This window comes from Protopterus annectens, chromosome 3.part1, assembly GCF_019279795.1.
Source record: "Protopterus annectens isolate FY-2018-M chromosome 3.part1, PAN1.0, whole genome shotgun sequence".
Classification (NCBI taxonomy): Eukaryota; Metazoa; Chordata; order Ceratodontiformes; family Protopteridae; genus Protopterus; species Protopterus annectens.
Genome location: NC_056732.1, coordinates 445,650,703 through 445,669,666, shown reverse-complemented (window position 1 = coordinate 445,669,666; position 18,964 = coordinate 445,650,703). Strand labels below are relative to the sequence as shown.

The window sequence follows — 18,964 nt, the reverse complement described above, 5'->3', positions numbered from 1 at the left end:
ATACATCTTCTGCAGTGTGGGCTGATACAAAACCTCAGTCTTTTTAGTATTGATTGTGAGATGGAAGTTTCTGCAGGCAGTGGAAAAACAGTTCATACTCTGCTGCATCTAGGCCTCTGTGGCAGTGCTGAGTGCACAGTCATCTCCAAACAGGAAATCGTGCAAAAAATCCTCTTCAACCTTGGTCTTGGCCTATAGCCTCCACAGGTTGAAGAGCCTGCCATCAGTCCTGTATCTGATCTTGATTTCTTCGTCATCGCAGAAGCCATCTGACAGCATGGCTGAGAAAATCGTGCTAAACAGCATGGGTGCAAGTACACAGCCTTGCTTGACTCCGTTGGTAACTGGGACAGCAATATGACATACTTGAGCTACCCCATATCCCATTAAGCATGGGAGAAATCCATTACTATATTCTTGCTAGCTTACAGGTCCCCCACCATGAATCAGGAAACACATACATCATACCTAAAGTTACTACAATCACTCACCATCCAGCTCAGTACCATACTAGTAGGTGAGTTTAACTATCCTTCCATTAATTAGAAGGCATATATGACTACTAACATGCAGGCCCAAAGATTTTTTGAGTTTATAAATTCAAATGTCCTGCAGCAGCTAGTCTGTGCTCCCATTAGGGGAACAAATATCCTAGATCGGATACTCATAAGTATGGGAGAGTGCTGCACCCCCCACCCCTAGAGGCGCTCAACTTGACATGTATGGGCAGTCTATTCCAGAGTATGGGGAGTCTCTGGGTCAGGAACCTATCACTCCTCCATGTTTTGTTCACTGTAATGACCAGGTTTCGATCCCTGGAGCATGTGTCTCTGAGGGATTGGGATTTCTTTAAGTGTAGCATGTCCAGCAGCTCTGGGTTTGACATGGCCTTGTATGTTAAGCAGAGATCGCCTCTGAGCAGGCGATATGTGACAAGAGTATAGCTGGAGTGTTTTTAGACTGTCAGCATAGGGCATCTGCTTTAGGCTTGTGATTCTTTTAGTGAAGTATTTCTGTGGGCTTTCCAGTTGTTGCAGATGTCTTGTGAGGTACATACCAAACGGGGCGTCGTACTCTATAATGGGTCTAATGAGGGATGAGTACAGTGGGACAATGACCTCCTTTTTTCTGGATGAAAAGCCCTTAATGATGAGGTGTGCCACATAGAAGGATTTCTTGACTGTTGTGGCGATGTGGTTATCAAAGGTGAGACCACTGTCCACTTTTGTCCCTAAGTCCCTTATCACACTTTCGGTGTTTACTGTACTGCCACTTATGTGGTAATTCATGGGTACATGGTTTTTCCCAAAGGGGATAACTATACATTTTTTGGCATTGGGCCCACGGCTCTGGCACCAAGCATCTTTTTCTGTAAGGCCCGTTTGTAGAATATCCACATCATTTGGGGATTCAATAATGGCTCCCAGTTTGCAGTCATATGCAGACTTTGTTAGCCAGAGTCCCTTAGTGCTGGCCAGTACTTCAGAGAAGTAGATGCCAAACAAGAGCAGTCCCAGAACTGAACCCTGAGGTACTCCGCTTGTCACTTGTCTGGAGCTGGATTTTGAGTTGGCTGCTTTTACAGTGTGGGTTTTGTCAGTAAGCCAGTTGGCATCCCATTGAGTGACATTGGGATTAATGCCCAGCTTAGTAAGTTTATCTATGATTCCAGAGTGGGGGATGGTGTCATTCGCACCCACATGGACTATAATTCATACTTGTTCTTAGGGGTAAGTGGCCAGAGTACTTGCATGATCTGGTGAATCCTGCCCCTGGCAGGCAACTAACTGTAACCTTTCCCTTATCCAGTCTTGTAAGAGGGACATTTATGTGTCTCACAGCAGAGTCTCCTATGACCAGAATATTGGGTTGTGGAGTGTTTCACCTTATGTGCCTGGTAGGTGAGGCACAGTGAGATGTGGCTATGTGTTGTGATGAGAATTGACTTGTTTATGTACTTGCAGAGTTTCCAAGGATTGCACCTGAGTGGCCTTTTATGTTTGCGTAACTTACATGTGAGCATGTCTGCATATTTGGGTTTATTTATGTGGTTCTTTGTGGGTGCAGTGAGTGATGTATGAATCGCTGACAACCTGTTTGTTGCTTTTGATGTCTGTATGTAAGAGTCTAGCCTCCAGTGTCCGTGTGTAACTACATCTCTCACATACAGTGTTTGTTCCAGAATTAAGTGGTTGTCAGTGTACATAAGACAATTATTACATTGCCTCAGGATACCCATGTCCACCAAGCTGGATACACACATAGCAGAAAAGTGCCCACCATGATTGCAGGACCTGTTGTTTGTCCAAAGTTGTCAGGTATGAACAAGGACATCATGTCGAGGAGGTTTGACAGAGTACTGTGTGTCCGGCTGTGACTGATCAGTCCGATGTAGGCTCGGAAAGCTCTGCCGCATGTCAGGCATGAGTGGTCTGTTAGATTGGTTGGCTGTGAATTTATGTAGCTCATGCTTCCTCTGCACCAGTGTAGTCCTGTTCTGCTTGTAGGAAGTAGTGCCTTTGCTGGTGCAGTTTCACCAGGCGGGGCAGTCTTGCCGTAGGGTTTCCCAGGAATCTTGGTCAATGCCAAAGCTCTTCAGAGAGACTTTCAGCATGTCCTTAAAGCATTTTTTCTGTCCACCTTGTGTGCATTTGCCTCCCACGTGTTCGCCATAGAACAGTCTCTTGGGGAGGAGTGTGTTTGGCATATGTACAAGGTGGCCTGCCCACCTGACTTGGGCCCTCCTCAGCAGGGGTGTAGATACTTGGCAGTCCAGCTTGAGAGAGGACAACTGCATCTGGAACGTTGTTCTGCCAGGTAATTTTCAGCAGCCTTCTTAAGCAGTTCATATGGAAGCGATTCAGCTTTTTGCCCTGACCTTCTACATAGTCCATGTCTCACAGGCATATCGTAGTGTGGGCAGTACTACTGACTTGACACCTTCAGCTTTGTGGACAGTTTGATGCCGCTCTTCTCCCACTCTGACCCCTTGTAGCCGTCCAAATGCAGAGCTTGCCTTAGCGATGCGTGTCTCTACCTCGTCAATGTTCACAAATTTGGAGAGAGTGCTGCTGAGGTTTGTAAACTTGTCAACAGCCTTCAGGATCTCACCTTCAGTGGTGATAGTTGACTCTGCATACGTCTTCTGCAGTGTGGGCTGATACAAAACCTCAGTCTTTTTAGTATTGATTGTGAGGCTGAAGTTTCTGCAGGCAGTGGAAAAACTGTTCATACTCTGCTGCATCTGGGCCTCTGTGGCAGTGCTGAGTGCACAGTCATCTCCAAACAGGAAATCATGCACAAAATCCTCTTCAACCTTGGTCTTGGCCTGTAGCCTCCACAGGTTGAAGAGCCTGCCATCAGTCCTGTATCTGTTCTTGGTGCTGGTTTCTTCGTCATCACAGAAGCCATCTGACAGCATGGCCGAGAAAATCATGCTGAACAGCATAGGTGCAAGTACACAGCCTTGCTTGACTCAGTTGGTAACTAGGAAAGCATCAGAGGGAGCCTCCCATCATCCAGTTCTTGAGCAAGCATGCCATCGTGAAACTGGCGCACCATACTGATGAATTTGACTGGGCAGCCAAACTTTTCCATAATCCGCCATAGCCTTTCACAACTGACAGTGTCAGAGGCTTTGGTCAGGTCCACAAACATTGTGTAAAGGTCCCTGTTTTTTTCCTGGCACTATTCCTGAAGTTGACGTGCTGCAAATATCATGTCCGCTGTCCCTAAGCTCTCTAAAGCTGCACTGACTCTCTGGCAGATGTCCATCTTCCATGTGTTGATTGAGGCGGTCGATTGCCAGCAATGACCAGGAGAGAGATTCATCTGTGATTGTCACAAGACTGCCTTTTTTCCTTTCTCTTGTAGAGATGAATGATGGAGGCATCTTTTAGCTCCTGAGGAATAACTTCCTGTTGTCACATGGTCTGAAAGAACTCAATGAGCTTCTGTAACAAGACTGGTCCCCCTGTCTTGTAGATTTCAGCTGGAATGGAGTCACAGCCTGGTGCTTTACCATTGGAGAGAAGATTAATTGCTTCCTTAACCTCTGATTTCTTTGGAGGTTCTGCTAGGGAGGTATTGATGGCAACTTGCGGTATGTGGTCAATGGCTTTGGCATTGATAGAGGAAGACCTGTTCAGGACATTGTTGAAGTGCTCAGCCCATCTTTCTAGGATGCCATTCTTGTCAGTGAGCAGGGTGAACCTGTTGGCACTGAGCAGTGGTGATGTTCCAGAGGACTCTGGCCCATAGATGGTCTTCAGGGCATCATAGAAACACTTGGAGTTGTTACTATCAATGTACTTCTGGATCTCATCTGCCTTTCTGCTGAATCAGGAGTCTTGCATCTCTCCAAGCTTTGCTTGCACCTTGCTTTTGATGGAGTTATTGGCTACTTTCTTAGAGACGGATGTAGTGTCTTGCTGCAGGCATCTAAAGGCTTCACACTTCTTATCCAGCAGCTTCTGAATGTCTTCATCGTTGTCATCGAATCAGTCCTGGTGTTTGCTTGTGTTCAGGTCCAAGTGAGCGAGAGCGGTGTTGTAGACCACATCCCTAAAGGCTGCCCAGTCCTGTTCTGCACCATTGGTGCCACAGCTGAGTTGGTCAAGCTTTACTGACAAAGTCCTCACTGAGGTTTTGGTGTACAAAATGCCATTCTAACTTGCTGACATTCAGGCACCTATTAGTCTTTTTCCCCTGCAGGCGCCACCTAGGCTGGATGTGTATGTTAAGTCTTGAGAAGATGAGTCTGTGGTCTGTCCAGCAGTCTGTGTCACACATGGCATTAGTCATGCTAACGTCCTGCTTGTCTCTTCTTACTGTGACATAATCAATAAGATGCCAATGCTTGCTGTGTGGGTGCATCCAAGACATCTTGTTACAGTTGGGTAGGTGGAAGACTGTATTTGTGATCAAGTCATGAGCTGCACAGGTCTTCAGAAGTAGATGACCATTGCTGCTTCTTTTGCCAACTCCATTCCTCCCAATGACTCCCTCCCATGTCTGGTAGTCTGCACCAACTCTGCCATTGAACTTGCCTAAGATGACGAGCTTATCCGCCTTGGGAACAGATGCTATGAGGGAGTCCAAGTCTTCATAAAACTTGTCTTTGATCTCCTCTGAATTTGTCATGGTGGGGGCATATGCACTGATGAAGGTGGCGTGGCACTTTCCTTTGAGGGGGAGCCGCAGAGACATGAGTTGGTAGTTGAATCCTTTTGGGAGGCTAGCTAATTTGCTGATCAGATTAGATCTGATGGGAAAACCCACTCCTGCTTCACAACGTTCATCGCTGCTGCGGCCACTCCAGAAAAAGGTATAACTGACTTTAACTTCTGTCAGCTGGCCTCCATCTGCAAACCTGGTCTCACTGTGGGCTGCTATCTGTATGTTGTACCTACCAAGTTCTCTTGCAACAAGTGCTGTCCATCTCTCAGCTCTGTCTGTTTTGGAGCTATCCATGAGTGTGTGCACATTCCATGTGCCAATGGTGAACAAAGTCATCAATGTTTTTTTCTTTATAATCCGACAGCATGGTTGGGATCCCCGCCTGCCTCAGCAAGCAGGCAGGGGTAGGGTGAAGCAAGATATGTTTAGGGCACCTTTTCTAGCCCCTTCCTCGGACCATGGAGGTGAGCAGAGTGATCCTAAATAGGGCTGCACAGACACCCAGGGGGCTGCCGAACCCCACTGCTGTTTTGGTCCAGTGGAGAGCGACCCATTGCCCTGGGCCACCTGTGTGTGTGAGGTTGTGGCTACAGCTTCCAGTGTATCTGCACCTGCTGCTTTGTCATTTGACGATCGCCACAGGACTTGATGGGGGGGGGGTGATGTCTTGACTTGCACGTGAATTGGATTATAGTGAGGGAGAGTTGCTCAGATCTTCAGTCTTGCACTCTCATCCTAGCCTATCTTAGTCCAGTGGCAGGAAGTAGTCGAGATGACTGGAGATAGGTCAGGATGCAGTGGCTGTCCTAATGTATCTCACTTTGGCCTATTTGCGCTCCACAGCACTTTGCTGAGTCCACCTTCCTGCCCATTGAATCAATCTGGTGACTTCCTCTGCACAGTCCGCCAGATCCAGTCTTTGCATGCCTAGGTAGACAAGCACTGACTCGCCGAGGGTTACAAACCCGTCCGCTATCCTCAACTGGTTTTGCCGGCTAGTTGAAGCTGTTGCCCGGGGTGTGGCCACTGTTGCATACAGACAGCTGCAAGGAGCCACAGGTGAGAGCTGAGTGTCAGGTGAGGACCAAGGTGGATGAACTACTGAGAAGAGCATGACGTGTTCACCCATTAGAGGTGCTACCTCTCCCTGACACCCCATACACCCCTTGCAGGACCTAATGTGTACTTGAAAGGATAGGAGTGGAGAGTGTTTACTTGGTGTAATCAGCAGCTAACTTAACCAACGATGCTGCCCAGTGCCAAATCAGATGCTCTGTGAGCAGCAATTGTCCTGGGTGCTATAATAAGGCAACTAGCACAGTAAACCTTCACAGCATAATTAAAATAAGCAATGTTTCCTGATGTTTGTGTTTGTACAGCACCCTGGCACAGCTCCTTGCAAATGTGCTGAATTTATCCTAACATTGGAAATACAGAAAACTGACTACTTAGCCCTCTACACTTAAGAGCCCTTTTGTGTGCTTCCCAAGTCAAATAGACGTGGTAAACACCTACTGCCACTAGGTGAATAATCCCAGCCCTCCTATTGTAAAAGCACAGTAAAAGAGTGTCAGCAGTGAAATGCTGTCACAAACAAACTTAAAGATACAGATACAGCAGTGTACTTTATAAACAGTTTATAAAAGTGTGATTATTTAATAATAGTACTTCAGTTTGTAGAAATGAGCCAAGAGCCACTCAATTGTACAGAGTTTATAAAGGCACTAAAAACAAGCTAAGCTGATTAATAAGCCCTCTAGCTAATAAAAATAACTAGATGCAGGAGTCTCTAGTGTGTTCCCAGCCTATACAGACCAGGCTACCACCCACTGCCACTAGATGGAAAATCAACTGTAATCTTGATTTAAAAACACAGAAAAGTGCTTGCTAGAGTGTAAAAGTACAATACTTTATTCAACAGCTAGCTATATAATGAATTCAGAATAAGTAAATCAGTAGAACAGTCAATGAGAGGCAAAATGCACTTTTCTTCAAAGTAAGCTCAAGGAAAGTGAAATAAATAATTCAAGATATAAACAGCAGTGTAGAAAGGGAGGAACTTATAAAGCTCAATTTGCAGGCAGCTTAAAATCACCAAGTTTAAGAAGCAGATCAAGGAATGGGAGAGTGGTTGAAAAATAACTAGCAGGGAGTCACCAGCAGTGCTTGTAGCTTTTGCAGATCTTGAGACAAAGAAAAGACAAGACTCAGAAATTCTCTGTGTATTTAAGTATCACTCAAGAAACAAATTATCCAGTGAAAAAGAAAAACATATGTGGCATGTGCAGCCTAGTTTAACTGTCTGTCTGCCACATAGAACAAAAACACCAGGGTAACCAGATTTCTTAAAACAGAAAACAAAATGGAGCGGGTAAAACAGAAAGCAGCTCTATCAGTTTAAGCAACACTCAGACAAAAAATACGTTTACTTTCCTCACCCGGCTAAGTTCTTATAAACCTGTAAGTACTTAAATGTCATAGTACTTGAGCACCATCAAGCAGCAGAATATAGCCTCCACTGAAGAGCTGAACAGTGATAGTTCAATACAGAGACTCACTAGAAAGACCTCCTCATTAAACAGCACATACTTTCACTTCTGTTGAACTAAATAAAATAACAAAAATACTTGGCACCCATTACTTGGTTATAGCTCATGAACAAATTTTATTCAGCCAGTGGTATCTGAAAAGAACCACTGAATGCAGTCAGTAGAATTCTGTATAGTGTGTGTGTGTGTGTGTGTGTGTGTGTGTGTGTATATGTGTGTGTGTGTGTGTGTGTGTTCCAGCAAGGATTCAGAGACGCTGATCTAATTTTGCAATCATATTTTCCCATTTGCATGGCTTCTAGTATGTTCAGTTGGAGGCACATTTTGGAGTGCAATAGACCCTAGAGTTGAGGAAGAAGCTCTGATATCTTCACTGTTAGTTCCATTGGGGAAGATGAAGCAACTTTGATCTTTCAGAACAAAACCTGGTAGGCATATACTAATGACTGCACATGAGAGAGTCTGTGGTTGATGTATTGACAGCAGACCTGACATACATTCAGATTGCAGGCTCATTTTAACTGACAACCTTACAGCATTTATTCTTCTACATGTTGCTGTATTTCTTTGTCTAACACTCACCTTCAAGTGATTTTGTAGACTCAGTGTTCTGCCTTCTTGCCTGGCATTGTTAATTAGTTCTGAGTGTCGGTATATCTTTTTATCATATTGTGTTTTATCCCAACAATTATCACTTCCTTGTTTTTGTTTTCACCTTCTGTGACCACTTTTCATCTTTTCTCCCTTCCCTCTTTTCTTAAGAAATCAATAGTATTTTGGGAGCAAATAACTAGAGAGGGAAAAGTTAGAGTGGGATGTTGCCAAGTAGAAGTTTGGACTTCAGGTTGGAGATTGCCTTCCCTACCGGGGATTGATAGAGTATAGACAAAGAAAAGATGTAGAGGAGTGTTAAATGAAAGACCAGCAATGGCTGAGTTTATAGTCTGGAACAAAAGCTGTGTTAAACAAGGGATAGTTAGTAGGCCATTTAAAATAATGGATGATAACTACACAAATCAGCCAGAAGAGGTTATAAAGACTGGTAAATGATAATGGAATTGTAGTATACAACAAAATCTAGAAAGTTTAGGATTTTTGCACTGAGGTGTTTACACAGATATTTTTATACCCCAAGTAGACTTCAGAGAATTTTGTCCACAGGTAGAGACAGCACTTGTTGGATGCATAATAGGAAAAAGAAGGGCACCTGGGAACATGTTTTCTGGGAATGTAATGAGTTAATACATTTTAGAAATTCCCAATGGGGTACTTTGTCAGAAATATTGGGGAGCAAATTATTTTAACTAAGGAAATGATTCTTTTGAGATGACATATAGAAAATGAATTACCTAGACATAACAAGGCCGTACTAAGTTTGATGCTATTGGCTGCCAAAGAAGCAGTTACTAGGAAATGGAAATCAAAAGCAAAACCAAATGTTAACAGAAATGTTGAAAAGTGGTAAAGAAATATAAAAAAAAACACAGAGGCAGGATCTTTAGAAAAGGGAAGAAGTAAACTAAATGGAAATAAATGGACTCTGGGAACTGTACGAACAGAATAATAATCAGGAGGAGTGATATTTCAGGAAAGGCAAGACTTCAGCAATCTGTGTAATATTCAGTTGAGTAATTGTTATGACAGAAATCATGATTGTATTATGTGTAAAAAGAAAAAACATTGTAATGTTTTTCTCTTTTATAATTGAATGTGCTCTGTCACTATGCAATGTGTAATGTTAAGATGTGTTTAAAAAAAAAAAAAAAAAAAGAGTTCAATATAATTTGAATTTTCCACAAATGTTTTATTTATATAAATGTGATACTATAGCTGAGACTGTAAGAAGCTTTGATGTATTACTGTTCCGTCATTTGTGCTTTTTTTAATTACAGGGGATTGATGATGGCCCTTCGACAATGCTAGGACTATCATGGGAAGCGTTACACTACGGTATTTCTGCTATGGATGCATCTTTACATCAGTGACTTGGTCGCTTCTTCTGTTTGCATACTTAAATTTAAATCAAGACAAATATTCTCCGAGGAATGTGCCCATCAAGGGGATTGAGCCGTACAAGCCTAGAAGGCTTTTGCCTCGCTTCACTCACAGTCCTAATCTCCTTCCAAAGTCCTTCCAAAAAGATAAGTTAGTTGAAGATCTGTTTCACCCCCATGAAGAACTGCCACCTGAAAAGAAAATAGACATGCTGCCAGAAATGGGTAGGTTACTCTGTGATGCTGGAGAATGTTCATAGGGATGTGGTATTTGCTGACGTACTGCATGTAGAGGGGTTTTCAGGGCATGTTGACATTATCCTTTGATTTTTTTTTCCATATCTAAAAGAAAATCCGTAATTGTCAAATGTGAAGAATGATACTACTTTTTTCTTTGAATCTACAGTTTGGTTTGGTTTGATGATTACACTTCATTTTGCTGTTTGGATTTTTCCTGCAGCTTAACTTTTGACTGCATTTGTAACTGTATGTTTTAGCCATATTAAAATTGGGTCATTTCTGATACTAGATGGACAGGTTAGTGATAGTATTCTGTTTGTATAATCTTTTTAGGGCGTGGGTATTCTGTTTGTATAATCTTTTTAGGGCGTGGGGCTCTGTCATTATTAACATTCTGGTAGTAATGGTTTTAGTAGCTTTATTTGTTTATCATAAAGATATTTTTTTGTGTGTATGTGGGTAGTGACTTGGCATACACTGATTTTATATGTCTGAGTGTAGTGATGTGACAGTATTAAGAGTGACATACTGTACTTCAAAAAAAAAAAAAGATTGTAAGGATATGACACTTGCACTAACAATGTCAAGAAAGTTAGCATATGCTGTTGTAAATCTTTTCTATGGGATACTAGGATCCACCATCTGGAAATCTCCTGGACTAATCCTAGGGTTGGTTTATCATTACCAGTTAACATTTGGAATCTTTTACTGGATGTTCAGGAGTCGAGAATGGATGTACACATAGCACTCACGGCATAAATCTGCTTGTCCACTGTGCCTACCAGTCTTTATTTTATTGTATTTTTAATTTATTTATTCATTTTTTTTGCTGCAGTCACAGTTTAGATCTTGGACCTTGTTATCACTAGTAAAACTTCCTTCAATTGCACATGCTAGGGACTTCATAAAATGTCTCATATTCAGTGAGGTCCTTCACATTAATCAGTGGGAGGGGTAGAGTTTCACCTGGAATCACTTTGGAGTGTTGTGCAGCCTTTGTCTCCTTGAGGTAGGTGCTCATGTTTCACACCATTTCTGGGAGGGTGAGAATCAGGGCTTCAATTTATTTCTGGTGCGTTTGATCTTTCTTCTTGTGCCACATAGAGATTTTGGTTGGATGCTGGCACTTGGCCTGTTGCTGTAATCTTCTTTTTGTCTGCTGCTATGACTACATGGATGCCAGTCATGAGTGATTTATGGTACCTTTCCTTGTTGGTTCCCTTACGAAGCCAAGTATGGGGTATTTGTTTCTGAGCTGGATGAAGCTTCATAATCCCTGACTTCCTGTTGTTCCTCCTGAGACAAAGCTTCCAATAAGGTTGTGTGGCACTTTGAGATCTTGCTTGTACCTATGCCCAGTGTGAGACTGAGTTTGGGGATATCTTTCCAAGCATCTGTGCTATTTCTTCTGAGAAGTCGGACTTTTTTTTTATGTTCTCCTCATTCATTTACTGTTGCTCTTGGGAGGAGGCTGGTACTTTGCGTCATCTCTCTGGCAGGCTGGAGTGATGAGACCTTTCCTGGCTTTGTGGGGCATTCTTAACATTTCTGGAACCTACTCCCTGCTTCTTGCCAGCTGGCAAACAGAATGGGCCAAAAGGGCGAAGATGCATTCCTCTGCATCACTGGATACTAAGGCCTTCATTTGTTTACTTCATTTCTTTTTTCTGTTTTTTTTTTCCCCACCCCTACCAGCGTGTATTCAGCAAGGTGCCAGTTTGGGGATTTGTAATGTGCTGACTGCAAATATGGGAGGCGTCTTCTCACTTTCATAAGGGAGTTGCCTCCAAGCGGCCCTAAAGCATGATCAGTGGTTTCTCCGATCTTCACCAAGGAGATTTGCATCACCATGTATTCCTCCTAAAACCATGTAAACCCCACCCTTCCATACAAGAGAGGTGAATGGGTCATGCCTCTTCTGTCTTTGACTTCTCTGCCTAGCCTGCTAATTATACCACATTCGTCTGGGTCACAGTCAGGGCTACATTCCTCTGCACCACAAAGCCAAGCTAGTGTGAAAATGTATTGAATGAAACCAAATATGAGTGCCATTGATAAGTTATATATCCATACCATCTGACAAAATGTAAAACCACATGATGCATCAAAGCCAATCATTCAGTCCAACTGCAAGCCTTCATATAAAGCAGGAGTAAAATTGTGTACAATTTACAAAATGAAGCTAAATTTGCATTATTTCTGTGAAATATATGCTCAGTGTGTAGTTATAAAAATGTCTATTATCTGTAACAGTCATCAATGACACCAGAGAATTCAAATTTCCAACATATTCACTGTGAATTGTGGGGAGGAATGCTAACACATCTGTTTGCTTGGTACTGCTAGCAAGAGAACAATCTAAACTAAATATCTTTCCACATTCTAAAAATCATTCTATGTCATGTCATATGGGTAAGAGAAACAGAGCTAACATGTAAATCCAAAAAAGGAAAGCACGTGTGACCTACCTAATCAAACCAGTGTACACTTGGTGTTTCTGAAGTTCTGGCAGACTTCATAAAGCATTTGACCATTGCAATCTTGGGTTCATCTTTATAATTCTATAAGATGCTACGGTTAGTTTCTTCTTACAGTATTGAGAACAAATGACAACAACAAGTATTCACAGTTCACGCCCTTTATTTTAGCAAAATTTACAGACAGATGAGTGTAGCTCAAGTTGCTCTGATTCTTAAGCATAAAGCAGTTTCTTATATGCACAAGGTCTGGGGAGCATCTACCAGTTGGAGATCTACCCAGGTGGTTGTGCTACTTGATAGGTATAAAAAAATCCTATCATGCTGCTAGGAGGGTAGTAGTAGAAGTTCTTCTACTCCTACTACTATACTCTACTCCTACTACTATACTCCTAGCAGCTTAGCTACTATGTCCACCTTTATACTCGTGCCTTTCTTACATGATAGTTTCATGGCTTTCCTCAACCCCCCCCCCATTATTTTAGAGATCTAGACCCCCAAAATTGAAGACATAATTTTTATACTCTTAATCATGATCTGACCAAATATCGCAGTTAAAACAGACTCTCATAAGCTCGAGTGTGCCTTCCTTCAGATGAGATGTTAAACTGAGGGCCCCATCTGCTTGAGTTGGTGGTTGCTCAGGTGGAAGCAAAAGATCTCATGGCACCTATCAAAAAGAGTAGGGGTCCTTTTTTATAAATTCATATTTACAAAATCAATGCAGTGCTCATATTAACAAATTCTCACACTCTTCCTTACTTTACAACACATCCTTCTTTTTTCTATGGACCTCCACTCCTTCAACCACCACCATGTAATTTTCTGTATTATGGTAGGCATTACCGAGTTCCATTAAACATAATTTCATTCATTCTTTCATTCCATACAATCCATAAAATGCCAAATACTTTCTTATCAATATTATGCACAGTCTATCTGTTGTAATTTTCATAAAATCCATATTATATCATGTTCATAAAAATGTGCTTATAATATTGCATTTTTTCTATTATTTTTTTCTTCCAATAGTTTTGTCCATAATATCTTTACCCTTTTGCATTCTAAACAACATGTTCAGCTGTTTCCAGTTCCCCACAAATATGACAAATTCTTTAATTTATTTTTTCTATGGTATATTTTCTTTTACTGGTAATTTTTTGATTTGTAATCTCCATAAAAATCCAGACATTCAGCATATTTCTTACATCTTTTATTTCTTTCCTTTATAGCTTTTATTTTGTCTTCTGTTAAATTAGCCCAGTAATTCACAAAATAATTCTGTATCATTATATTTCTATACCATATTTTTCTACAGGCTTCTGTTTCATCTATTTTTAACTTCCACATTCATATTTTTTCTTGATATGTATTAATTTCTAGATTTGTCCACTCTCTCTTATTTATTTTTAAGACACTCCATCTTGTTTCATATTTTTTTTCAAAATTATCAGTAATACATTGCCTTCTTTTCCTTCATTCCACTTCATCACCTTGTGTAAATACAACAATACTCCATAAACTATAGAATTTATTGAACCCAACCTTCTTCCTAATTTAAATCCAGTACCCCTCTTTTAACATTATTCAATCTAGATCCCCGGATAAATTTGAACATCACCTCAGTAAACTCTTTTTCCATACCATTTGGTATCATGCATATATTTGTAACATATGCCATCTTTCCCATCTGTATAGAATTTATCAGGTATACCTTTTTTCTTTAAGGAAGCTTATACCTACTCCACATGCTACTAATTCCTTTCCCCATTGTTCCTTAATTATATTTAATTCCCCAAATTTTATTCCCAGCATCGGAATTTCATTTAATTTAAATTGTATTCCTTCTGCCAGTGCAGGAGACCTAAAACCTTTACTTTTTTCTCCTTTTAACATCATTCATAACTTACAAAAACCAAGAGTTCATATACAATTTAACCATTTCCATCTTCTCACTATTCTTAGCTATAAGAATAATATCATCTGCATATGACATAATAGGCTATACCATAATTCTTCACATGTACATCCTCTTGCATTTTCTTGTTTGTTCTGATAACCAATTCATAACTAGTACAAACAGAGTACTACTCATAGGACATCCTCGTTTCAAACCTCTATTTATTTGTAGTTCTTCCCCGTCTAACCATTAACTAACAATCTTATTTTACTAATACTGTTCTATACTGATTTACATACTTTATGGAATTTTATACTGAAATTGTAACATTCCGTTAGTTTCCGTAATATACCATGATCTGTCATGTCAAATGCTTTGTTTATATCCCAACCAGTATTTTCACTGTAATCCCTCTTGTTCTGATATCATCCACTATTTTTCTGACAGACATTAATAATTTCTGACATCCTTTTCCTTTAACTCCGTAAATGTTTTCTTCCAATATTTTCTAGTCAACTTTGCAAACTTTTCATAAAATCTTATTAGTGTTATTCATAACTAGAGGTCTCCAATTATTTATATAATGTTTTCCCTTTTCCCCCCATATAAACCTCATATTTCCACTATATAATTGTGTATAACAAAATATAGACCACATATTTCTGCTGCATAATTGTGTATAACAATTTCCTTCTTCCAACCATTCTTTAAATACCTGTATCAGTATATCCTTTTGCCATTGTTCTATGTTGTTATACATCAAATAGTCTATATCGGTGTACATCAAATATTCTATAGCTTTTCATCCTGCTGCTGAGTATAAATTTACTTTATTAAGCACCCTTTCTAGTCATATGGCAGTAATTTGTTTTAAAGTTTCTTTGTTTCCTCTATAAACTGTTGAACCTCCCAATCTGTCCATTTCAAACTGCCTTTTCCTTACCATTTCTATAATATGCTGCAATACAGTTTTCATATTCTTTCCCTGTTCTATCTCAATAAATGCCTCTCTATTTTTCATCTTCCTCACAACTCCCACTGTCTTCCTTTACCACCTTACTTAAATATGGTGACATCTCTTCCTTTTTTACCTAGTAAAACAATCTTTGCTTATATAGAACTCTGTAATTCTTTCATGGTTTCTATTATAGATCTCTGCTTTATCATAAAAGGTTATGCCATTTCTTTGTAAAACATCTACTATATCTTTATGCATTTCTTTATATTCCTCATTTTTTAGTGTCTTAAGATCCAATGTAAATATATCTTTTTATAGTTCTATTTAAATACAATCCACCATTCTAACCAATTAATATAAAACCCCCTCGTATTCGTATGATCTTTCCATAACTCTAATATAATATCCTTTCCTTATTTACTACATACTTTCTTGTGTATCCTTTTTTATGCCTTGTCCTATATTTATTGGTTCTTTATTTTCATCTGTCTCAATACAAATTGCTAAATGATCTGAAAAACCTGTTTCTGCTGCCTCTTCTTTTATTATAGTTATACTTGTAGGCACCAAAAAATAATCAATCTCTGTATGATCAGTCTCTGTTTTAATATTACCTCTTCTGTTAGTGCATTAACTTATATCCCCAAAAACTAATTTCATACGTTTCATAATTTCTCTCATTATTTTCTTATCCGTTCTGTCTTTTCGTCTTACATTCCTTATGCCACAATTAAAATCACTTGCCAATATTGTGTCTGCATTTGCTATTGCATTAAGTATTTCCTCAAACAATTTTTCTTTTTCTTTATGTAAAACTATATAATTCCACCTAAAACCTACTACCATTACTCTGCCTAATTAGACTAAAGAATAAGTCAGTATTATTATTGCCCTGGTGTATAGAATTTCTACACCTGAACAGGTTTCCTCTCCCAAATTCCATATTATATTTCCTTTCCGTAATGTTTGTTTGTTCTAGTTTTCATTAATCAAACATCTCGCATCCTCTTTTTATTGCAACCTCAATTTCACATTTATTATACCATTCACTTATTCCAATTCTTCTTACTAAACTCTTTAAGCTATTAACATTGATTGTTAAAAGTGTAAGATTATTTGATTTTCTTCTCCTTAATGAAATCATTTATTGCTAACCATTTCTTTTCTTTATTTCTTTTAAATTGCTAACTTGTATTCTTCTTTTTTCTCTCTTACCGTCTTTCGACTAGAATTTTTTTACTACTTTCCATTCTGTCTTCATCACAGATTTAAGAGTCAACTTCACGTGTGTCTTTTCCTATTATTGTTTCACTGTTATCTTTGTATGTATTCAGTACATCATTTCATTTGCATTTTCTTTATTCTTATCTATTGTCTGTAACCCTGCCCATTCTGCTCTATAATATCTTCAACTGTTATACTTTCATTGTTTTCTTTACAATCCATCCACAGATGCCCCCTTTGCTTACAATTATAATATTTTGTCTCCCATTTTTTGCATTGTGACGTACTCCAAATACATAACATTTTTTCGTTTCACATTTACTTATAAAATGTCCCTCGTTACACAAAAAAAAAAAAAAGAAAACATTTTCGGTTGTCTCCAATATTTTACCATGGCTCTGTTATTTGTTTGTCAGGCATGTGAGGTTTCGTGTTTATGGTTTGTCGATTATGTGGTGTCGATGTTTGTGTTGTCGGTGAAAGCAGCTGTCGATGTTATAACCTAGAACCATATATATATATATATATATATATATATATATATATATATATATATATATTAGCACTAAAAGCTGTCCTCAGAGATAAGAAGATCAGGAATACAAATGACTAAAACACTTCTTAATATAAAAGAATGACGAAGGAGCCAGTAGCTAAGCTTTCGTCCTTTTAATAGTATCAAGAACTTTATCAAACAACAGTAAGATGAAAACCACAGTATATATACCCTAGTGGGTGTTACCAAAAAAGAGTAGACTACTGAAACCAGCTGTAGCAGTACAACTACTGAAGCAAAAGCAAATGTTAATATATGCTTAAACATAAAAGTTAAATAACTAAAAGATTACATATCATCTAAGAACATATTTTGAAGGACCTTTTTTGAAAAACATTATAAAAAGCAGTCTCTCAATAGTAAGACAGTGTTTGGGTAAGAGGGAAACTTTAGCGTTGCCACCTGAGAACACATTTAATATTTAGGCTTTCATTCAAACCAGGCGGTGTATCTGAATTGAATCTAAGCTGCCAACTTAATTCTTTTACTTCAAGTAGTGTATTGATGTCACCAAAGAAGGAATCTATCTTCTGTAATATAAGAAAAGTGTAACTTGCAAAATTATCACATAATAAACTATGCTTAGCAAGGGCATTTTTAGAATCATGCCTTCTAATTGCTGCCAAATGTTCTTTTATTCTAGCAGAAAACATTCTAGAGGTTTTGCCAATATAGAATGTAGGACAAGAATTACACACTGCTGCATAAATAACATTCATAGATTTGCAATCTAAATGACTATGAAACTGGATTCTGAAATTATTGTGTTTAAAGACATAAGCACTGACCTTGAAAATGTATGGACAAGTGACACAAGTGCCACAAGGAAACATACCAACTGTATTGTCTGAAGAAGTGGAAGCATCTAAAATAAAGTGAGAGTCTCTGTTATCAAAAGCTGTTCTAAGAGACTTGGTTCTCTTGTGTAAAAAAAACTGGAGTCATTCCTAATTTATTAGACACCTCTTGACTATTTGTCAAAATATAAGAAAAACCACAAAAGCTGGAACGCTGCAACAGATTTATTCCGGTACCTCGGCAGAATGCCTTCAAAGGAATAAAATACAAGCACATGTTGCATCTATTTATATTGTGCAAATTGCAATTAATCAATTATCAAAATTTAATTACAAGAAAAAAGTTTCCAAAGAATTTAAGGAGACACTACAAGTAACAAAACAAATATGAATTAAATTGAACTATTTGACACTAAATCCATATAGAGAAGGTATCTAATATTCAAAAAATCTTACTATTTAATAATATAAGCAACTTTGTTGTTGTAATGATCTTTATGGTGTATTTTAATGTCTTTTTTGATAGATGCAACATGTGCTTGTATTTTATTCCTTTGAAGGCATTCTGCCGAGGTACCGGAATAAATCTGTTGCAGCGTTCCAGCTTTTGTGGTTTTTCTTATATTTGTTTTTTTATGGTTTTTAAATATCCCAGTTATTGAGAATAATATTCCTAATGGGAACAGCATCCCTACAAATAGGGATAGGAAAAGCAACTGACCAGTCTCGTACAGGGGTCTCAGGAGAGGGAGATACTATACTGAATGAGGGAATGTTATTGGCATCTGAAGGAACAGTACCAAGCAAGGAATTTGTAACAGACGGGGAAGGAGCTACAAGTTCTGTGTGTCTTCTAGGTGTAAAGCCCTTAGAAATAATGGGGGGAAATTTAGATGCCCTGGCCTCAGAAACTTCAGTAATGATCCTATCTAGTAGAAGTGGAGGGTAATTTCTTTCCACTAGCAACAATTTTAGGATATTGCATTCAGTAACAAAGTTAACATCATCACTAACAAGACGGGAAATACGAATAAACTGACCTCTTGCCATATTGACTTTCATGAACCGAGGATGCATACTAGTGAAATCTA

At 39.1% G+C, this 18,964-nt stretch overlaps 1 protein-coding gene across 3 annotated transcripts in view; it reads left to right on the top strand.

Moving 5' to 3' along the window:
• GALNT11 (polypeptide N-acetylgalactosaminyltransferase 11) overlaps positions 1-18,964 on the top strand; it is a 1,380,327-nt gene that overhangs the window by 355,708 nt on the left and 1,005,655 nt on the right. For all 3 annotated transcript variants that reach the window (XM_044066892.1, XM_044066893.1, XM_044066894.1), the window contains exon 2: positions 9,620-9,946. In XM_044066892.1, coding sequence (XP_043922827.1) covers positions 9,658-9,946 — 289 coding nt within the window. In that variant the 5' untranslated portion in view covers positions 9,620-9,657. The remainder of the gene's footprint in view (positions 1-9,619; positions 9,947-18,964) is intronic.